The sequence below is a fragment of the Anoplopoma fimbria genome, chromosome 3 (assembly GCF_027596085.1).
Source record: "Anoplopoma fimbria isolate UVic2021 breed Golden Eagle Sablefish chromosome 3, Afim_UVic_2022, whole genome shotgun sequence".
In the NCBI taxonomy this organism is placed as follows: Eukaryota; Metazoa; Chordata; class Actinopteri; order Perciformes; family Anoplopomatidae; genus Anoplopoma; species Anoplopoma fimbria.
Genome location: NC_072451.1, coordinates 16,911,919 through 16,934,813, shown reverse-complemented (window position 1 = coordinate 16,934,813; position 22,895 = coordinate 16,911,919). Strand labels below are relative to the sequence as shown.

The following is a 22,895-nucleotide window of genomic DNA, read 5'->3' as shown; positions in this document are numbered from 1 at the left end:
CAGACCTTTCCATTAGGAGAAATTGGGTTCAACAGTGTCTTGCTCAAGGTCATGTCGACATCACAACCAACCAGCTCTGCAATAATGGACACCCTATACATTTTCTTCATTTCAGAACAAATCATAAACCTTTTACTCTGTCACATTTATTTGTCCGAGTATCTGAACAAAGTATATGATTGATCAATTAGTCGAACAACAACACAAACTTATTATGAACCAATTTCATAATTGATCAATCGTTAGAATAGTTTTCTGATTCTAGCTTTTCAAATGGTAGAATGTTCTGCTTGTATTTGTCTTACATGATATAAGACTTAATATCTTTGAGTTTCAGCAATTTGAAGCTCTGGGTAGTTGTGATGAGCATTTTTTGTACTGGCACTTTGTAGACTTAATTTGATCTTTTTATCAAAAATAAATGATGGTTGTAGTCCTTTCTGTCAGATATAGCCAATTAGATACTTATTAAGATTTTACATACAAAACATTTGGTAATTTTACTTAATATGATGCATTGTTATAGAATAAACTACCCAACTGTGTATCAAGTAGTTAAAATGATTTCCTTATCAACCAACTGCAGCATTTAAATGCTGCTTATATGCATCTCAAATACTTATAATAGCCAGTCATAATAGGACAATATATAACATGCTAAAAAAAGGCCTTCTGCATAAGGAATATCTGGTATAAACAAATTGAGGGATCTCTTCTTCCACTTTTGTTTATTTCACAATCATACTAATTCATTTTGGCTTATCAACTAATGTTTGTTATTTCCAATTGCTAGACCCTAAATCTTGTCTTTTTTATTACAGAATGTACAAGTATGTTGTATCTTGGCAGTTAGCTATTTGGTTCTAGAGTACAACCTCTACAGAACAATGAGCTGGGTCTATTTTATCAGTCAAAATGAATGGGGATGGATTTTTTCTGTCTCCAGTCTCCGCAGTGGCTTGTTCAGTGGTCAGCAGGTGACGGCACTTTTCGGAAGTGACAGGAGCTGAAATGGACTCAAGCCAGCTTCTCTGTGTGAGAAACGGACAGAATGCTGACTATGAGGAACAAGAGCCCCTTGGAGAGACAGCGCTTCTGTGTGTGTGTGTGTGTGTGACAGTGACAGAGGGAGAGAGGGAGAGAGAGATGGGGAGATACAACAGAGATCTGTATGAATTTCTATTTAAATTCTATTTAAAGTATCTGAATTTTCTTTGCTGCACCAAATCTCCATGAGCTGTACGGTGACACTGTTCAATTACAAAACACACAGAGATCCTAAACTGAAAACAGCATGCTCGTATTTATCAACCCGACTGGTCTGTGGCACATTACGCCAAACACTACAAAAGAGAAGAGAGAGACAACAGAACTCACAGTCCATTTCTTTGTGGATAAGAGTGCTTGCTCACTGCTGTTCAAGAGACAATCTGTGTCCACATGCTCTGCAAAAACACTGCAAACTTGCAATATGCAAATATACAAGTATGTGCAGTCTTAATACTGTGTGTGCAATTGTATCCATCCACATATTTTTGTAGCTGGAGAGATCATAATTGATAAATTCGATTAAGTAAGATAAGTTCTCATCTCTCGAGCCACTTAATGCACATTTTTGCATAAAATCTTTTTTTTCAGTCGCATTGCTTTAAATATTCATCAACCACAGACAAATGGAGAGAGAGACAGTAAAGGGTGAGAGCTGAGTCTTCTCCATGGCCTGTCTTGAAAGTCAGTGCAGCAGGTTGTTCAGAAACAAACACACACGCATACATACAGAAAGGCCGGCATGCTATCTGTTCCCGCGTTGCTGCAGTGCCCTGTGGTGGGGTGGGGGTGGGGTGGATTGGGGGGTGAGAGGAGGTGTGGGGTGGCTGCTTTTCCTCTTCAGGTGGATCATGACTTTGATCCCTGCGGCAGCCGAATCCTCATGCCTCCCGCTGCTGGAAGGACGTGAACATGCGTTCTCTAACATCTGCTCCGACAGCCATTTACCACACAAGTCCGTCTGTGTGTAGGCAGGTACACAGTGCAAACCCGCCTACACACACACACAAACAAACACAAGACCTATGGAGCAAACTTGCCCACGTTATTGATGAGAGAAAATACATGCCCACACACACGCAGACCTCCCACACCTCGAGAAAAGACTTTCTGAAAAGAATTCAGATGGAGGGCTGCAACACTTTGACACCAAGTCACCACAACACCGCCTGTCTCTTCCCTTTTTCTTTTCAGTCTCTGATCTGCGTCTTCTCCACTCTACCTTCTCCATCCCACGGGATGCCAGGTAGGCTGACAGCCACTGCCTGCTGTCCCAGCATGCACAGCACCTGACAGCAGTTGTAGAAGCCAGTGACCCATGCACCTGACTCCTGGTCGTTTTCCAACTTTCAAAGGGTCTCCCCTGCATCTCTGCACAGGACCCAGAGAACAACAGCTTGCTGCCCTATATATATATATATATATATATATATATATATATAATATATATATATATATATATATATATAAATATTATATATATATATATATATATATATAAATATCTTGATGGTTATAAATAGCTTGTTTATTCTCTGTTTTACTATTCCCTTTGGATAATGAGTTCAGAGAGGTTAGGGGGGATGCTTTCTAAGAAAAATCCAGGAAATCTGTTTGGTGCAGTGGCTGACAGTACAGCATCAGTGCTGCTGTGCAGAATATATGAATGGATATTATTTACACATCAAGTAATTGTTTGCTTTAGGGTTGATTTGGCACAAAGGGAAATGTAATCATGGCCATTTGTAATATAATTACATCCAGGCGTTCAGCTCATTTATGTGATGAGTTTATGTACCCGATATATATTATGTTAATGGGTTGTCTCAGCAATGCTCATTGTTTGTAAAGCTCCAGCACCAACAGCAGCCATAGATTAAACGGCTATTTTTTCTTCCATTGTCTCTAAAACATAAAGCAGTCAGTCAGCTGCTGATTCTATGAAAAGACTATTGCCAGATATGTATAAATACTGGAGGGAATTGGCGTTTTTTGTGCAGTAGCTGCGAATGAAGAGATGACATTTCTGTGCTTCGTCCTCCTGGAGAAGTTATCAGACAGATCTCAATTTTTCTCTATCTGCTTCGCGTCATCTGCTTAGTCCTGCTATAAAGCACCAGCGGTTCTGTGCTGCCAGAAATTCAAGCAACCACATGACTGAAAATCTTTTGAATCTTGCTGGTAGCAAACAATAAAGCACAGGATCCTTTTGTCAACATTAGAATCCGATTTGAGACTGCAGCTACACAGGCAATAAACTCTGTGAGCCTTCACTTAACAGATTATAGTTTGTGTTTAATATCTATTTTTGCATGTCATTCAGTTTTCTAAGAGGAAAACAGAGGTGCTTTATTTAACCAGAGGAAAGGTATCTGAATAAATAGCGCTGTCTCTTTGTACTTAGAAAGTATCGGAACACAAGCTGCACAAACGCCTGCATGTTCAGAATCATGCATGCATCTTTTTTTAGAGTTAATGGACTGCAGGTAGTGAGTGATAAAACCATTGATCTGAGTGCTATGGTCATAAGACAGGGAGAGTGCAGACGGCACGCTCCAATCCTCAGAGACTCTGACTGCCATTTTACATTACTATTGATCTTTGCACAGAGACACACAGCACGGCATGAGCAGCAAAGAAAACAAAAACACCCATGTACCACTTGGGCCCAACACATCTGCACTAAGACAGACTGACTTATAGATGCACATGTGGAAATAAGTGGATACAAAATGAAGCAAAAAGGAGCAGTCACAGACTCACAAATCACTGTGGAAGGACACTTTGATTGTCTGGTCTGTCTGTCACACTTATCTGAATATAGATGTCCCTGCGTGGAGTGCTCCAGGGTTTGACTGTCCACACACGAGTGGGGATTAAACTGGTGCATGAAGCAATTAATATCAAGACATACTTTCCGTTCCCAAGTAGAACGGGGCCGCGCTAGCAAACAGGAAGGGATGAGGGGAAGAAGACAGAGGAGGCACGAGGAGGGACAAGATCGGCAGGAAGAATAGGGGAGATAAGGGAGACGTGGGACGTGAGTGAACTACATTACAGCTGGAGTAAAGGCTCTAATCTCATACCACAAGGATATTAACATCTTAATAATGACCCATTAAGCCACACATAAAGTGATGAGAGATAGCCATACATACATACATACATACATTTCTTCGAGCTGAACAAATTAATCTGACATGGTTTGGTGAGATTCAAATTGATAAGAATTAATTATGTGGAGGCAGAGGCTGAGAGTGATGCAACACCTGTGGATCAAGGTAACTGAGTGGAGAGCAGGGCAGCCACTGGAGGGAAAGCAGGGGCGACAAGGCAATAAAATCAACCAACAAAGGAGTATTCAACAAAAATACAAAATAAAAACTGCACACAATCCCTTCCTCCTGTCCTCATACAGGACACAAGTTGAGCAACCGGCAGCTGAGTCTCCATCCTCCGGCCAAAAAAGCGGCACCCATGACACCCCTTACACACGCCCGACGCATGACCGGAGAGACATCATCCGTGACCTCATCCGAAACTCACCAAAGTTTGCTGATACTGGAGCGTCCGGTCCTCGGCCTTGTCCTTCACCATTGTCGCAATATCCTCATTACAGATTCACCAATCCGAGACTCCCGGGGAGCAGCGAGCCGCCTGCCATCACAATGTGCAGCGTGTAACAGGTCTCTTATCATGGGGCGTCCTGCATGATGTAAAGAGCCGCTGTGTGTGTGTGTGTGTGTGTGTGTGTGTGTGTGTGTGTGTGTGTGTGTGTGTGTGTGTGTGTGTGTGTGTGTGTGTGTGTGTGTGTGTGTGTGCCAGATGAGAGTGTATAGCTCGCCTCCGACTCGCAGCAGCGCTGGTGCGGTTTGACTGCAAAACACCGCCTCCCTCCTCCGATATAAGATAAGATAAGATAAGATAAGATAAGATAAGATAAGATAATCCTTTATTAGCAGCGGGGAAATGTGCAGGCTTACAACAGCGTAGAGTAAAGATCTGTGCTGCTGTCTCTCTGGAGTTAACTGGATTAATGATGTGATGGGTTTTTTTTTTTTTTTTTTTTTATGAGGAGGCGAGTGCAGGTGCCGCTGCAATGAAAGCCTATTTGGACAAATGATGATGTGTAGGATATTATTTATTCTTGCGTGGTCTTTTTCAACTGCGCTTTGCTTCAGTTTTGAGTCATCACTGGATTGATTCAAGTGTGATGAGTAATTCACGAGGGTGAGGCTCGTGTTGGCCGGTTTTATGGCTCCGTTAATGTCGTAAATGCATCTTTACAACAGCCCTTTAATAATTGAATAAATAATGGTGGCATATCACCCATTAGTGCCTTATAGCAGCCATGCTGTCATGTGAAGGAATAGTTTCAAGGGAACGGGCTCCAGTATTTTGTGCAATGAGTTTATCATTTCTGGATTTGATTTCAGAAAATCTTCTTTTTTTTTTTTTTTTTTTCTACTTGTGACTTGTCCTTTGTGGGCCAGTCACTTTTTGTAAAGATGGGTTCTCACAAGACTGGTCAAAGTCAATGCAGCAGAAGCATAAGAAGCATAAGAAGAATATGTGCTGACATTTAGTTCCTGAATGGTCAAGCCCCAAAAACTGGATCTTAGATCTCAATGTATTTATTTGCACCCTCCCACTGCTGTCTTTTAAAAGTTTGACGTTTCAGAGCGCAACACAAAACAACCCTGATGACATTCCATGACAAATTAACTGAACGTCATTACATTACATTACAGTCATTTAGCAGACGCTTTTATCCAAAGCGACTTACAATCAGTAGTATATTACATATCATTCACCCATTCACACACTGATGACAGGCTACCATGCAAGGTGCCACCATCAGACTCTAACTAACATTCATGCAACATCCAGTCCACACCGATGGCAAGCCTTCGGGAGCAACTTGGGGTTAAGTGTCTTGCCCAAGGACATATCGACTGCCGAAGCCGGGTATCGAACCACCGACCCTCTGGTTGGAGAACTACCTTGCTCTCCACTACGCCACAGCCATCCCATACGTCATGTTTAAAAAGCAGTGGAATGCCCCTTTAAAAAGTCCTCATGTTGATACAATCCAAACTGGAATAACAGCAACTCTTTTATCATGTTTTTGTCCTATTTGAAGCTGCCAGGGGACAATACATGAGCTCACTGAATGACTGATAGCATGAAGTACAATACCAATGTGAAGGAAATGTTAAGACTTCAACTGGCTCGCAATTTACTTTCTCATAAACACAGAAAACATATTACTTATACGTGGGACCTGAATGTTACACATGGCTGAAAGATTAAATTGAAAACCTGATGCGAGTGATCCCTTCCAGCAATAGAGCCATTTCACAGGGGTCAATGAATAAGTATGACAATCACACGACTCACATGCACACATTACACGGGGTCTCTACATAACTGAACTGCTATATGGCAGGTTTTAGACACCATGAAAACACCAAATGAGGGGAAATAATGTGGGATAACGGTGTTCATCCCTCTAGTTCAAAGACGGGTAGACTCAATGCAATCCAATGTGTGAATATATGCATTGCCTTATATTTAAGTCTCTAGGAGAACCAGCCTTCTACTAGCGGCTGCCAAACAGCCCCGTTAGGAGCATTTTGCAGTAAGCACTGTGCTCATGGGCACAACAACAGTCGCTGTTGAGGCTCATAAACCATGTACCTTCCTTGTTTGTTAGTGCGTGCGCTTTCAGTCGCACTTATCAGAGGAGATTGTATCCAACACTGAAAGCTCACACATGCAGGTTTGTTGCACATTATCATATCGCTTCCTTTCCTCGGATGACACATGTATTACAATACTCTGAGCTCATCTCTCTGGGCTTTCACTAAAGGCTTTGCCGGAGGTGCTACTCACTGGCAGGCGAATCTATCGCACTGAAAGATGTGGTGCCAAATGATACACGCACCTGAAGGATAACCACTGTTCCAAGGATTCACTGCTGCTTTGTCAGGAGCCAAACAGCCATCATGTTTGCCAATAAGCCCTCAGTTAGTCTGGGAACTCAGGAAGTTAAAATTTTCAGGAGTTCAGAAGTTTATCAGGTCCAGATAAACATGCATGCCTTAGCCACTCCCAAGCATTGTTTTCAAAGTTGTACCATCCAAACAGCAGGTCACTAACAAATTCAAGCGTTGAATGGATGGCATCACATTAAACAATTTACCTTGTCACAGGCCGGGGGGCATTTGAATATCAAACTCTCTGATCCTTTACAGGTTAAAAGACTTAACTCCTCTGGGAGTCAATGCCTCTGACTGATTGTCAGATAAAACGGTCCTGCACACGACTGCAGCTGATTGGCCGTTGGCAGGGCAACCAGTTCAAAGCGCTGGACCACAGGCACCAGAACCAGGGCCTCTGAGACCGCAGAGTGGTGGGAGGGATTTCACCCAAACGCACTCTCCTAAATACATCATTCACACATCTCGTAATACATGCACTTCAGGTTCATACGCACCTACGACATGTCCTCCCATCATCCCCCCTCCCTTTTTTAACTGAGGGTAAAGAGTGTCACCGACTTCATTTTATCAGGGAGTTGGCAGCCACACACAGGCAGGGGGGGTACTGTGGCCCCGGTAGCAGAGGAACTGGGTGCTCTGCAGCCCCGAGCACCAGCACACTGACCCACATCTTTCCATCTCCACAGGACTCTTTAGAAATAAAAAAAAAAAAAAACACCCTTTGTTCCAAAATACAAGAGGAAAAACAACATGTCCCCTGTCCTCTGTGACAGTTAGAGTTAAGAGTAGCGCTCAATGACCACATTGATGGTCAAAAAATAGTCACATCCATTTTTCAGGCGTCATTAGAAAATAGTATAAAGCATTTATGGTTGTGAATAGAATAAGGTTTTGTTGAAGTTTTATTTTTAAATGATTCTTGTGTCACTGTAAGGAAAGATATGTCTTAAATTCAGGTCAAGTCAGAGAAATAATCTCAGACAATGTCTTTCTTTACATTCTTTTTTTCTTATGGACATGAAAGTATAAATCTTATTTAATCTGACATACTATAGGCTTGAATGTTTCCATTTTCTCACACATCTTTTTGACTGCGATACATCTACAGTATAACAAGGACCTTGAGTCTTTGGTGCGCAACATCATGATGTACAACCACCTGTGCTCCTTCTTGTTTTGCATGACAAGTTTTAGTCATTCCTATTAGCTTCGGCTGACAGAAAACACCTAATCTGTCGGACACAACCACAGAACGACACCAAAAACACCAGCAAACACACCGTAAACCATTCAGACCTCCAATTACTCTTTGCCCTTGAGCCAGATGTGGGCAAAGTTCAAGAGATACGCACGTATTAGACACTTTGGAGAGAGGGAAAAAGGAGACACTGATGTGTTTTGTCAGGACGCAGTATACTTACGGTTTCCCCCTGAGTCTGCTTGCCTCCTCTTATTTTCTTCTCTCCTCCTCGGGCTACGGATCCAAAACCGTCAGCTGTGTCCCTCCATTGTGCCTTGGCGGAAACAACGACTGCTATAAAAAAAAGGGGGCACACAGCCACAGGTTGCAGCGCACACTTGATGATGCGATCGGGCAGCGGATGACCCCTCTGGGGGGGGGGGGGGGGGGGGGAATCACACTTCCCTCCGCCGAGAAGAGAGAAAAATCTCAGTAGATCCCACAAAAACTGGCCCGTAGCAATCCCTACAGCGCTGCGCCAAAAGTTGTCAACAAGGCGCGTAATAAGCGGTGTTTTTTGCGCCTCCAGAGCAGCGCACAGCAGCTGCTGGCTGGCTTTGGAGACCAGGAGCGACAACAGCCAGGAGTAGTGGAGGAGTGCGCGCGGCTGCTTGCATGGGATTGCCGAGGCAAAAAAAAAAGGAAAAAAAAAAAAAAAAAACTATGGCAAGATGCTACAGTCTCCCCCTCGTCGGCTCCAGCTGAGGTGGGAGGGAGACAGCGGGGTACCGGGTGTCGTGTCCGTGATGCAATGCGGGTACTGTCAGTGCCATCATGGCCCCGCAGCTTTCCCTTTGTGTGCGAAAAATCCACGCTCTCCAGTCATTATCTGCGGAGCCGTGGCGCACATTCGTCTCAATTAACCGCGGGCGGGATTGTGGTCTGCAGAGGTATAGAAGCAGGCTTGGAGGGAGAACAAGCAAGCATGTGTTTAGTGTACATGATCTCTCTCTCTCTCTCTCTCTCTCTCTCTCGTTGCATCTCCCCCCTCTCTCTCTCTCTCTTCTTTTATGTGACAACACACACACACTCTTTGGCTATAATGTTAGACAGCATGCGTCTTAATCATGGCACGCAGAAGCGGCTTGGGCGCAAATAGAGGAGGGCAGGGTCTCAGTCAGTGTCCAGGCTGGGGTGTTGGGGTTGAGCACGTGTGTCTGAAATGATGATGGATGGTGCATTCCCCGTATGTTTTTCTCCATATCCGTGTCTTTGAGAGCTATTATACCTCTTCAACCCCCCCCCACACACACATGGCAAATTGAATTGGAGCGTCACCACGTCTTCCAGCTGCGCCCCCCCCCCAGGCATTACATGATGATTTGTTTGCATCCGGGCAAAGACCACTTGATCACTTCTCCTTCTGGGTAAAGGCCATTAAACGATCCTTGAATGGGCAATTACTCTGTCACCTTGTCACTTTGTCCTCCCTGCAAAAGACAACAAGTCTGTAAGAATACAGGGAGCAGCTTAGTCAAAATGTACGTGTTAATATTATCACAAACAAAAGTTAGAATACAAAATCTTGGCAGAATTTGGACCCTTATAAGCGTTTTGTGAACCTTAATGTGAAAGCAGTCTGGCTTGCTGGTACATAAACAACCTTCTACATGGGATTGTGGGTGTCCGAAATCTCCAAAAGACAATTTTCCAAGACAGTACTCTGTATTACAGACACAGTTAAATCATCACAAACAGGCTACACACCCACAAGCTATATGTGGACTGTGTATAGCTCCCTCTGACACTCATTTTATGAATATGAACCCAAGCTGTTACTGCTACTGGCTGGTGCAAACCTTGAGAAAAAGTAAATAGCCTGCCTCAGTAGTGACCGGATTTGAAGTCAGCTGTGTAAATTGAGTCTTTCACAATAATAAATTATTAACCTTTAGTCAGTAGGCATGCTGTCCGCTGGACACTCCGAAAGTCAACTGTGGCCCAATGAGAAGCGAAATAGTCCATCTAATATCAATGAAATGCCTCTTTCGGTCTGTAACATTTTGTTATGCTGCGCAGCGGGGAAGTTGGAGCGCATCCTGCTCTCAGGCTAGATAACACTCGCACTTCCCACTGCTGAATGAGAAAGGTGGGAAATCAAGTGGTGAGAAGACAAAAAGGACACACAGCTCCTCTACAGTGGACACGGGGCCTTTTTTTCACCTGGCACATTTCTTAATGGAACAAATGTCAATTCCTTGGGAGCGGCCAAGCAGGGCATGGCTTTAAGCAGTGAGTAGTGAGCCTTAAAAACCTTGACTTGTGAGAATTTATTGCACTTGTTATAAGCTGGACAAGCTGGTTTGTGGTGCTTCAGCGTGTGTTTACGTGTTCGTCCAGGACTCCTGCTGCTCTGTGTGGTTGCCTCGAAGGTCTGGGACGCTGAGACCAAACCCATAGAATTTGTGTGTAATAAGAGCGCCAGGAGGGCTTTGAATATTGTGGCTGAGATGGAGAGTGCGCTGGTGAGGATAAGATCGTCACAGATACATTCTCACAAAACCTTTTTCTGCTCCTGCTGGGGTGATGCATCTAATCCTCCTGCCTGTCTGTTGTTACCTGTAGTCTCCCATCAGTCTGTCTCTCTGTAGTCCACCCAATTGCCCGTCTTCTGTCCCCTGTCTCCTCCATGTCTCCTCCCTTGCAGAGTGACTGTAATGGCTCCGCAAACCTCTCCACACCGGTTCAGCTACCATGTACTGAGCTTCACGTGGCATCTTGGGAAAACAAATCAGTACGTTGGCACATGTATGAGTCCAAAAGCCTCTACCACAATGGTTTCTTATTTGCTTACTATTGGTCTGAGTGGTATATCCTTTTTTAATATCACCTTCTAAAAACATATTTTATGCTTTTATTTTTCTGTGTGTTTGTGTTACCGCAGCACCAGGACAAGAGAGGAGACATAGTTGCATCCTTGAGGCTTCTTCTTGAAGGTGTGAATGTTGTGAAGGCCCAATGCCAGCCAGGCTGTGCCGCTTCGCTTCTGCAGAGACTGAAGAACAACATCAACAACTACCTGCTCATTCTCACACACCTTCAGCTGAGTGTACGCAGCGGTCACGGTGACAAACTGCATGCAAACTAGCACACAAGCACTGATTTTGTGATTTGTTGCTCAAAAGAAGTGTACATGTCGAGGTTATAGTTGCCATAAATCAAGCTGCAAAGTTTCTGGATGTCTTGTATACTTAAAACTATTTAAATATCTATTATTCACGAAAGAGAAACTCCCATATGCACATCAATATAGACAATGAAATGCTTTCAAAAAGCCGCTTCTAAGAAACTTAATCGTCTGGATGCCTTTTGACCTGTAAACCACCAAATCAAAGCTAACCAGGCCCACACTGTCTTCACCACTCGCTCACAATCACAACCAAGAAATATTAATCAGTGTGTTGATGAACATTCACACAGACTGAGTGAAAACGTGTTGATGGGCTTCTCTCTCACTGGTTTGCATCGGATTCAGAGGCATTATCAGTTTCCTCCGATGTGGAAATATCCTGCTTTCACATGAATCTGGGGCTTTCTGCAGTATCTGTGCCCTGAGAGTGATGATGTTATGTTGTGTGACCCCAAGCCTTCCTTCCTCAGGACAAGAAGAAGATAGCAGTGAATACTTTCCCAGTGAGGCACAGTGCAAGATAAATGTCCTGTGATCTTTGTTTTACACAATATCCTACATTTCGGGAAGTCAATTTGTGGAATTCTGCCAATAATCTGTTTTTATAAGTTATCCTATGAGTATTTAATGACATTTTTTAAATCTGCATTGGGTGTTATGGCACTTGCCTTTTTGGTTAAATTTTCTAGAAATCTTTCTTATGTTCATCTTTTTTTAAAACCGTCTTCATTGTTGTATTTTCTGTTTGGACCAGCAGGGGCCAACGATGAGTCCAGCACTGTCTTGTGTTCCTCGAAGCACCCACAGTCTGAACACAATCCTGTCGAACTACAACAGGTTGATCTCAGGCAAACTGGAGCGGTTCATGGTTAACCTTAGTGACAGATGCATTTCCAAGTGACACAAGAACAACTTCAGGGGACAGTCCGTCACAAACTGGGGGATGAGTTTAAAATGGAGCTCCAATGCAATAAAAGAGGAATGAAAATCCACCAGAGTTAAACCGTTGGAGTGTTCTGGACTCTCTCCTCAGCTTGTTACGTTTCTCAAATTTCTAACTTGTGAAAATGTTTTTATAGTGTGATGTGTAGACTCTTTGAGAGTAAAAAGAAAAGATGCACACTTCTTTGTGTTTTGAATTGAATGTATTAAGAGGAACTACAGCTGGAGAAGTAGCGGGAAAGAAAACAGCGAAGAGTCTGCAATGTTGAGCATCATAGACAAATGAATGTATGACAGGAAGGCAATTTTGGGGATTATTCTACATAAAATTAGGGAGGCTTTAAATTGAGTTGAAGGCCCATAGAACCAATACAAACCTACAATCTGCCAAAAGGCAGGTATCTTTTATTTGTAATACTTTGTAGCCTACAGAAGATACTTACTGAAGAATATAGTAGACTGGAAAAGTGTTACTATGTATGAAATTAGTGAGCAAATTAAGTTAATTATCAATGCTCTTTTACATCCTATCTCTGTTTACATTTTTTTTTCCCACCTTTGCTGTAGATGTATAGATGCTTCTTTTTTTATTCAGGAAATCTTTCTTGGGAATCTTTGTGTATTTCTGTATAGCTATCCAGTCGTTTTTACTACAATATATATGGATGTGAATGCTGTTTATGTTACAAACCTTTGCATTATAATAATCAATAAACTCTGATTTCTAACAGGCACTTTTATTTAATCAACGTGATATAAATGTATTTATTTATTTATTTATTATATTATATATATTGGGTGGGGGTAACGTTAGTTGGATAAGTCATTACGTTAAGTACACTTTTTTTTTTTAGTTACCACTTTTTTGCTGGTGCTATCAAGAGATATAAACAAAGTAGCCGGTGGATTAATCAAGGAGAACCTGTATCTGATTGGATGAGCCCAATGCAAGAGGCTACGTCATTGTTCTCATTAGCGAACAGGTTAGCAAGCCGTCACCAACTGCAGCAGGTGATGAACGACGCTCGGTGAGGGATCCGCGCGACAGATAATGGCGGCTACTCGACCAGCTCAACTTTGATTCGAACGTTACCAAGTGTCGCCATAGCTACAGAAGAGGAAACTGAGCACTTGCGGTTGAAGCTGTGCCTTTCAGGTGACGTCACCGAGCTGTTTTACCGTTAAGTAAGTTACCGCTAACTTGGCCACCATGTCAGAGAAAGCTCCTCTCCTTCATTACCGACTCACCGGCAGCAGCAGTCCGCCCACGAGAGATGTTTCCAGGCGCAGCGGGGCCAAGGAGGGCCGAGACGGTCGACGGTCCAAGGACAAGCCTGCCCCGAAGCTCGGAGTGGTGTTCGGCGTGGTCACACCGACTCTGCTGTCCATGTTTAGCGTCGTTGTGTTTCTGAGAATTGGTGAGTAACGGAAAAAAAAAAAAAATAACTTAAACAAATATGAAAATAAAGGTCCTTCCGGTTCACTTTGAACCAAGATGGCTGCTTGGTCGCCGCTAAGAAATGGGTGAAATAAGACCGTTTATCAAGTGATTGGGAAATGTTTTCCTACTACCTTTCGCAGGATTTGTCGTGGGTCAAGCAGGGCTCTACCAGGCCGTCGCCATGTTCCTAGTGGCCTACCTGATCATCACCATGACCGTGCTTTCCATCTGTGCCATCTCCACCAATGGGGCTTTAGATGCTGGAGGTGCCTACTGTATCCTTTACTTCAAGACCTCTCCACCTTTTGTAACCTGAGGCCCACTGCTGGCTGTGACAACAATCCTGAGGACCATCTTCCCAAATGAATGAGTAAAAGAACCCAAAACGAACATTTACTGGGCTTTGAATGTGTGAATATTTCAGCTGTCATCTGTAATGAACAAAATAAATATTCTGCCAGCCCTCACCCATCACTGCCTGCCATTACGAATACAAACATTATTGAATGCATTTTGGGGTCATATTTCCTCATCATAAGCTTTAGACCTTTTCGAGTGCAGATTGTCTCTTACACAACTCCATTTAAAAAAAAAAAAAAAAAAAAAAAAAAAAAAAAAAAAAAAAAAAAAGTATCCATTTTGTGTCACTTAATTCAAGGATTAAAACACATTTGTCACTATCAGGTTATGGGTTGTGTTGGGCTTACTGGTCATTGAATTAAACTGAATTTATATTACATTTTGAGCACATTCAGATATAAAATGATTAACTTTGTAAATTACCAAAAAATGTATATATATTTTTTTATTTAACCTAATTACCTTTGCATCCTTCTAGATAGCACTCTGAGGCCAACCAGTGGAGCCCAGCCCAGTGGTTGGGAGTAGCTGGGTTACCCCTGAGAGACACTTATGCTGTATTTTAAGAGCCTCACTTGGGTGTCTGTCTGTGATAAAGCCTGACTAATGGATTGAGAAAAAATGTTCCTGCTCTAAATTTCATCTCATGATTTGCTTTATCCACCCATGGCCCAGGTTCCTTCTTGGTTTAAACCGACCCTTAGTTTATCTTTAACAGCCTTTTATTAAGGAGCGATATTCTTGTGTTCAGTCTTGGTTTACATTTCTAAATGTAAAGTCTGAAATTCCTCAACTCAGATCCCCAGACATGATCAGCCGAGCCCTGGGTCCAGAGTTTGGCGGCAGCATCGGGATCATGTTTTTCTTTGCCAATGTGTGCGGCAGTGCTCTTTATGTTTTAGGTCTGGTTGAGGCTGTCATGTCTACCTTTGGCATCCCAGAGGGTAAGGGACATTAGTTTGTTACATCAAGACATGTTTGTGTGTTTGATATATTAATCAACCCAATTTTACTGTCCCGTAGAGGGTGTTGCAGCTGTTGCAGGTGCCCATCAGATGTTGCCTTCAGGATACTGGTGGTCTCTGCTGTATGGCACTGTCCTGCTCTTCCTGTGTTTCATTGTCTGCTTGGTGAGAAATCACTGTTTTCATTTTACTTCATTTTTTACTGTTGGCTCATCTTTGTCCTCTAAAAAAAGAGGGGTTTGTGACTTCTTTTATGAGAAATTTGTTTTGCACAATTCATAACCATTTAGAATTAAAGGACTTTTTACGTCCCAGCTGGTATACGGTAAATTGGGACGCACTGATCCAAATTTTTCAGTCCAGGTACCGATAGCGATACTTGGCTTTATGCCTAGTTGTGTGGAAGTGATTTGGATCTTTACTTTTTGTGTAAGGCAACATCAGGCTTGACTTAAAAAATGTCTTTATCAACTGTAAATCAAACTGCAGAAAATGGATGCATAAATATACATTCATTGAGTTATTTATTCCAAAAATAATAATTTTGGATTACATTGCACTATTTTAAAGTATTGGATTATGAACACTTATGAAAGTTTCTCGTGTAAAGTGTATAACATAAGTATGTAGTTACTAAATTTAACTGTTTTGTCATTACAGGTAGGAGCCCACATCTATGCAAAAGCCACCTTTATTATCCTCATCATAGTTGGGGTTGTTTTGGCTACCATCTTCCTCAACTTTTTCATTGTGGGCCCCATTTTGGTGATTCTGCCAAATAGTTCTGGTCTTAACAGTACCAGCCTGAGCAGCGCCAATTACACTGGCCTCAAGCTCCACACCTTGGAGGGCAACCTATTGCGTAAGTAAGGGGGAAAAAAACGCTTTCATTATATTATATTGTTAATTCAGGACTTGCGAGAAAATTACTTAAAATGCTGGACATACCTGTTGGTATTAGTGATCCCTGATATGTATGAACGATCAAGCCTCCTATCTCTCCTTCTAGCCAAATACACAGTGGACTACACCACCGGTGCCACAATGAGTTTTGCTACAGTGTTCGCTGTCATGTTCAATGGCTGCACTGGGATCATGGCAGGCTCCAACATGTCAGGTAAGATGATGTTAAAATAACTGCAATAAATTAATTTTCTTCATTAAGGGCAAACAGTTTGTCACATTGGGAAGGACGGATCACAGAGCTTTGTCTCAGTTCAGGGGCTGGATCCAAAGACAATCACAAAACACGCAACTCATGAAGGTGAGGCCGAGCTAGCTAGCTCAAATGGTCTGAGGAGGTAAAGAAAGGGAGGAAAGAAAGCTACATTTATCAGCAACATTTGGAGAGGAGCCTGTTAACAACCAATCAAGGCAGGTTTGCTGTAGAAATGCAGACTTTGGTGGATCCAGCCCCTGATTCAAGAGACAATTCATGTGTACACATTTTTTGAAAAACTGAACATTGTCCGAACTTAAATAAGGTGTTTAATGGGTTTAGTCATGTTGAAGAGGTTTTGTTGTGATTTCCAGGCGACCTGAAAAACCCCAGCTATTCCATCCCAAGAGGAACGCTTGCAGCTGTTCTTACAACTTTCATCACATACAATGTGCTGAGTCTGCTGGCTGCGGGGTCCTGTGACCGGTTAGAGAGAGAGACACACACACACACACACACACACACACACACAGTCAAACATATGAAGTATTATTAGCATAAATAAAACAAAAGTTTATATTTAATCTATAGAAACATCCCCCATACTGCTGTGGTCACTAAATTATTTTATGGAGAATTTTTTTTAAAGAAACATAATGAATATTTAGACGGAATATCTGTTTATTTGGATTTTTTTTGTTTGTACACATGTCAAGTGATTTAAAATAATGTGGTTTTACTTACTTTACTTTTTTGACTCATTTCATATTTGGAGTTTTATCCATTATCCTTAGACAACTCCTCCAAAAAGACTACAGTTTCCTGAGTGACATTAATATATGGCCGCCCCTCGTGACTATTGGGATTTACTCCTCCACCATGTCTGCTGCCATGAGTAACCTGATAGGAGCCTCCAGGATCCTGTATGCCCTGTCCAAAGACTGCCTGTTTGGTGAGATTCTTGTCCTGCTGCCCAAAGTTTTCAATTTGTTTAGCCTATTGTCCCCAACATTAAGAATTTCATATGAAAGAGTAGCAAATTATAATTTGTTTATTAGCAGAGTGGGGTTTAATCTGATGTGGCCTCTGACCATATCGGTAGTGAGAAGGATTTAAATACCAATTTTGCTTGTTTAGGTTATAATCAGGGCTTAATAGTTGATCCAGAGTATATGAAAGCATATCCAACTCCAGCTGGTCTTCCGCAAAGCTGAGTCAACATTTAATAATCAGCCATCTGTTGAAAGAGGCCTCCCATCTCAAATGTGAGAAATTGACACTTGTTATTAATTTCATCATGTCTCGTTATCCAAGTGGAGGCATGTTAATTTGAAAGCATCATTTGACAACAGATGGCTTGCAGTGTTGACTTTCTCTGAAGAAAAAAAAAAATCCTCTCCTTGTGTGTTTGGCTTAAGGACAAGTTAAGGATGACTCAGTTGTTTATCTGATTTAGTACCATGAGCAATAACAGAGTGACTTTTGGTAACGTTTTTAAATCTCTACAGGTGGTGTGCTGGCCCTGGCGAAGAAAACGTCTCTGAGTGGGAACCCCTGGGCCTCGGTGCTAGCCTCTTGGCTGCTTGTACAGGTAGGCTAGTACGGTGTATGCCAGGGGTGGGGACACTTTTACGTACCTCTGCTTGAGCTCTCCTTACAATCAAACAGTTATTTTGCCCTCAATCCCTTCTGGTTCATATTGATCATTCGGATGTTGTATTAGTGACCTGGTACACAACTTCGCATTGTGAAGTGACTTTTTAGCTGCACTTTGCATGGATATTTTTTTACCAATACGCATTGACTGCTACATAGAAACCCTTAAACAACAGAAGACGATGAAAACATATAGCCATTTACACCCTTATTGTTTGTCTTTAGTTGTTGTTCCCGTTTGCTTTCTGCTACATTTGTGTTAAAGTAACAGGAAGTGTCCATTTCAGTAATGAGAAAGATGAAGTGGACAAAGTTTAAACACTGTTGCCCTAATCTAATAATCCACAATTGCTGGAATTACATCAACATTTTACATCATACTGTATATTGCCACTGCTTGTTCGTTTGTGTACAAGTGAAAAATGCAGTGCTGCTGTGAGGGAAAGGTAAAAGTAAGGGTAGAGCTTGAATGTCGAAGGATAAATTAGCAGCTGACCGTCTACTTGATAACTGTCAGATTTGGATCTACTGGTCCTTCACCAACCTTTCCACGGTGAAAACAGTTTGTGCTCCACTTCGGACTGGCTGACCATTTGTCAAATGAAGAACATTAAAAGCTTGAAAGGTTTTTCCAGGGAGACAGCAGGGTACCGTCCTGTTACACTAGTAAGTGATCGCCATCGCCTCATTTTACTGCTTTGCCACAGCACAGTATATTAGCTAGAATCGATAGATAGGAAGGTTTGTGACACTATTCCTACAAAGTCATGGGCATGTATAGTATAGATGTAATTCAAACCAAGTTAAGATGTTTATCAAGGCTGTTTTTTGGGGGGAGGGGTCAATGGACATCTGGAAGTCTGAAGCTACTTTTGTAGTCTAGATATAGTTATATTGTCTGTATAAATTGTTCTCAGTAACAATAAGGTAGTTCGTGCCAAAGTTTGCACAATTTCATTGCTAGAATTATGACCCATTTTAATTATCAACGTTTAGAAGTTGTAGCTGCAACCTGAATGCAATCTAAGCACCACAAGTTTCAAAATATTGATTAATATTGATAAGCCAAATTAATGTTCTTCGTTTCTTCCACTAGGTGGTGCTGTTTGCTGGTAAATTGAACACCATTGCTAGTATTGTAACCATCTTCTTCCTGTTGGTCTATGCTGCTGTGAACCTGGCATGTTTGGCTCTCGAATGGGCCTCTGCACCAAACTTCAGGTACGCTGCACGATATTGGCAGGCTTTCTGTGTTAGATTTTCATTGGTCATTAACTTCATATTTCTTTTTCTTTTTATACATTTTTTTTTTTTTAGACCCTCATTCCGATGCTTTACATGGCATACCTGCACTCTGGGCATTCTTGGTTCTCTGGTCATGATGTTCCTGATCAATGCTATTTATGCATTTGCCAGCATAGCCTTCATGCTGCTGCTGTTGATGCTTATCCACTACCTCGGTCCCATCAGCAACTGGGGCTTCATCAGTCAGGCTCTCATCTTCCACCAGGTATCACAAACCAGCCCTCTGTCTCGCTGAAGCAACAATCGACGCAAGTTTGCATTAATTACTACATCATCACATCTTTATTCACTCAGGTTCGCAAGTACCTGTTGAGGTTGGATGTGCGTAAGGACCATGTGAAGTTCTGGAGGCCCCAGCTGCTGCTGATGGTGGCAAACCCTCGCAGCTGTACAAATCTCATGACTATCATTAATGACCTGAAAAAGAGTGGACTTTTAGTACTGGGACATGTAAAGCTTGGTTTGCTGGGTAAGAATTAAGTCATTGGTCATACTTAACCCAGGTTTTGAAAGGTGTCTTTTTAAACGTTAGTAGCTTTATCCTTTGTTGTTAAAGTAAAGCTTAAATTCATATAATTTCCAATGACTTCAAATGTTGACATGTTTTCACAGTGAGTGGAAATGTGTAAAAATGTACATATAAACTTCTTAATCCGCTCTTGCAATGTAAACCACATCTCTAAATATATTCCATATCAGTCATACTTTCACCAAAATGCACCAAAACATACCCAGTTACTCTGCAGCCTTTCACCTACACAGGGATCTGATAATGTTGCTAACTTGCAACGAACAAACACAGAATGAGAAGGTTCTCTCTCCTACACATTTGTCATTCTGTGTGTCTTTGTGTGATTCTGTAGATGGGTTGCCCTCTGATCCTCTGCCGAGCCGTTATGACTCCTGGCTTTCTCTAGTGGACCATCTGAACATCAAGGCATTTGTCAACCTAACCCTGTCAGACTCTGTCAGACATGGAGTTCAGAACCTGCTATTCATCACAGGCTTTGGTAGGCAAGTTTATATTGCTGCTGTATGAGGATATTGGTTTTCCATCGTTGAACTATGCTTGTGCTGCTTACATACTTTACAGTTATTTTCCAAAAACCCCATTTCATACATCTGTTTGCACTTAGGCGGAATGAGGCCAAACACTCTTGTCTTGGGATTCTATGATGACTGCACCCCTCAAGACGACCTCCAAGGTACAATACTCCTGTCTACAGGTCATGGATTGGATGTAGGGTCTCCATCCATAGACCCCGAGAGCAACGGTCTCCCTTCTTCCCTAATGTGCGCAGCTCTGAGGAACTCAAAGACCTTTCGGAAGAGGAATATGTGTCAGTTATTGCTGACGCTGTAAAAATGGGGAAGAATGTGACACTGGCTCGATACTTCAGCCAGTTCAACCGCAAGGTCTTGGTGTCAGGAAGAAAGATTGGGAGCCACAGAAGCATGACAGGACCATTTGTTGACGTGTGGCCTCTGAATCTGCTTCGACCAGACAACCGCGGATACGTCGACACCTGCTCACTGTTCCTACTGCAGTTGGCCTGCGTGCTTCAAGAGTCCCGTGCCTGGAGCCAGGCAAGACTCCGCCTCTTCCTGTGTGTGGAGGCTGGTTGCAGTCTGAAGGAAAAGGAGGAGAGGAAGCTCCGGGTGATGCTAAAGAAGCTAAGGATTTCAGCTCAGTTGCAGATGGTGGCATGGGACCAGGTGGTGGCGCTGCACTGGCAGAGACGAGGAGGAGAGAGTGGGAATCTGGTGGAGTCTGCACAGAATGAGGAGGGGCCAGAGGAAGAGGAGGATGAGCAACGAGATTGTATCCAAACATTTCCCAATAATGATGCTCTGCTGACAGATGAGTATATCTGTGCTGTCAACAATCTGATTCGCAGACACTGTGCCCCTCAGCCTGCTGTGCGCTTCCTGTATTTGCCCCGGCCACCAGCAGACACCAGCCGCTATCAGGCCTACCTGCACCATGTGAACTTGTTGAGTCGAGACCTGGGCCCAACATTGCTAGTTCACGGGGTCACTCCTGTGGTCACTACTGACCTCTAAAATGTTACGCTCATCTCTTAATCAGTTAACAACCCTGATCTAGTATTTGCTGGTCCATGAGACTGTGCCACTTTCCATCAATTTTTGCAACCAATTATTTAAGCTGTCAACCACAACATAAGACCTGATTAAACCAGTTTTATACTCAAGTCATACCCACACTCTGCATTTAATCAGATTGTCTCCCTTATGTTATAAAATAACTTTTTAGGGAAAATGGATTTGATCACCTCAAATTTACTTTTGTTGGATATTGAAAATAATGAGTTTTAATCCTTTAATCATCACTTGGAGAATGTCCCACAGTGGCATAGAAATGCACTATTTGCACAGTATTCTGTGGGGCGAAAGGAAAGTGCTTGCAGCTCCCTTGTAGTTAAAATCCCAGTATGTATGTTTATGAAAGTGCTTTGGCCAATGCATTTGTGAAAATCCTACAATTTATTTAGAATTGATAAGAAAGACTCACTGCAAATTAATATCTATCGGGTTGTCGCGTGTATTTTTAAAAAGGTGTTCTTCAATCTGTTAATGCAATCTGGTCTAGTTAGAGCAGCTATGAGGTACACCGAGTCCTGGCTGTTGAATGCCTGCAGAGGGCGATCTATGCCCGGTGTCTTGGCAGTTCTCATGTGCTGTACCAAGTTTCCATTTACTAGGCTGTTGGTGTGCTGGAGTAATAATGCTAATGCCAGATTATAAATAGGAATCTGTACTTTGAGTTCATGCAGGCTAATCAGACCTTCACGGACGCTGACCAGTACTGGTTGACTTGTTGCTGACAGGCTCTCATGTTGACTTTGTAAATATTTGTATGTCAGAATTTAAGTGTTATCAAGATGGTGAGAGGTAATTGTTTCACGTGTTTGTTTTGTAAATGGGGCTAAATTAATTAAAGAACAATATCCGGTATGGCTGCTTCTTATTACATCACTAGATGAGCATAAATCATCTTATTGTCTAACAAAATATGTGTGTGTTGTGCAGTACATACAGGTATTTAAGGCCCAATCCCGATCTTCATGCTCACGGACTCAAGAACTCTTGCATCCCGTCGGTATTTTGGGCTCTCCTGTCAAATCGTTGAGTGTTTGAGGGCTCTCTAGCAGACATTAGAGCCCTTAATGAACACTTTACTTAAGTCCCCATTTCTGCAGACTTTGCAGGGGATTGGGCCTAACATTATCATGCATAGTTTCTTGAATTCCATCCCTAATTCTTTCACCTAAGAGAGAAAACCTTGTTATCCGACGTGTAGTTGTATTATCAACATAATCTCATTTGTCATTTGACAAATGTAGCAACCTCTCATCTGGGATGCCATTATCAGAGCATTAGTTATAATTCATTGAATCTACCTGAGTGACGCAGTGCATCATTTGGCATAATGTGTGGTGGGCGATGACGATACTGTACCTGCCGACGCCATCTGTGGCGAATGTCACATTTGGTTAGATAGAATTCCATGAGTTTGCACATAGGAGTATTGACACCCACCTACTTGTCACTGACAACCTGCATGTGGGAAGGAGTGTGTTCACAGATGGAGGCAGATTGGGCTCCAAGTGCTATAAACAGATA

The 22,895-nt window shown here is 42.4% G+C and overlaps 2 protein-coding genes across 3 annotated transcripts; both read left to right on the top strand.

Annotated features, from left to right (window-relative positions):
• Window positions 1-10,230: 10,230 nt before the first annotated feature.
• On the top strand, window positions 10,231-13,096 carry thpo (thrombopoietin). Of its 2 annotated transcripts, none has more exons than XM_054596486.1 (5): window positions 10,231-10,524; window positions 10,633-10,757; window positions 10,940-11,026; window positions 11,177-11,341; window positions 12,180-13,096. In XM_054596486.1, the coding sequence occupies exons 1-5, from the start codon at window positions 10,512-10,514 to the stop codon at window positions 12,321-12,323; spliced, it is 534 nt and encodes a 177-aa protein (XP_054452461.1). In that variant the 5' UTR covers window positions 10,231-10,511; the 3' UTR covers window positions 12,324-13,096. The 2 variants fall into 2 exon arrangements, with proteins under 2 accessions (XP_054452461.1, XP_054452462.1); XM_054596487.1 differs by having other exon boundaries at window positions 11,177-11,357.
• A 195-nt stretch (window positions 13,097-13,291) lies between these two features.
• LOC129114599 (solute carrier family 12 member 9-like) lies at window positions 13,292-22,220 on the top strand. Its single transcript, XM_054626671.1, is given in 15 exon segments — window positions 13,292-13,782; window positions 13,946-14,080; window positions 14,972-15,109; window positions 15,189-15,295; window positions 15,791-15,992; window positions 16,140-16,247; window positions 16,664-16,775; window positions 17,084-17,241; window positions 17,798-17,880; window positions 19,042-19,166; window positions 19,263-19,455; window positions 19,545-19,719; window positions 20,114-20,260; window positions 20,387-20,530; window positions 20,533-22,220. Coding segments are annotated over 15 exon segments (2,817 nt in total). The 5' UTR covers window positions 13,292-13,574; the 3' UTR covers window positions 21,315-22,220.
• The last annotated feature ends 675 nt before the right edge of the window (window positions 22,221-22,895 follow it).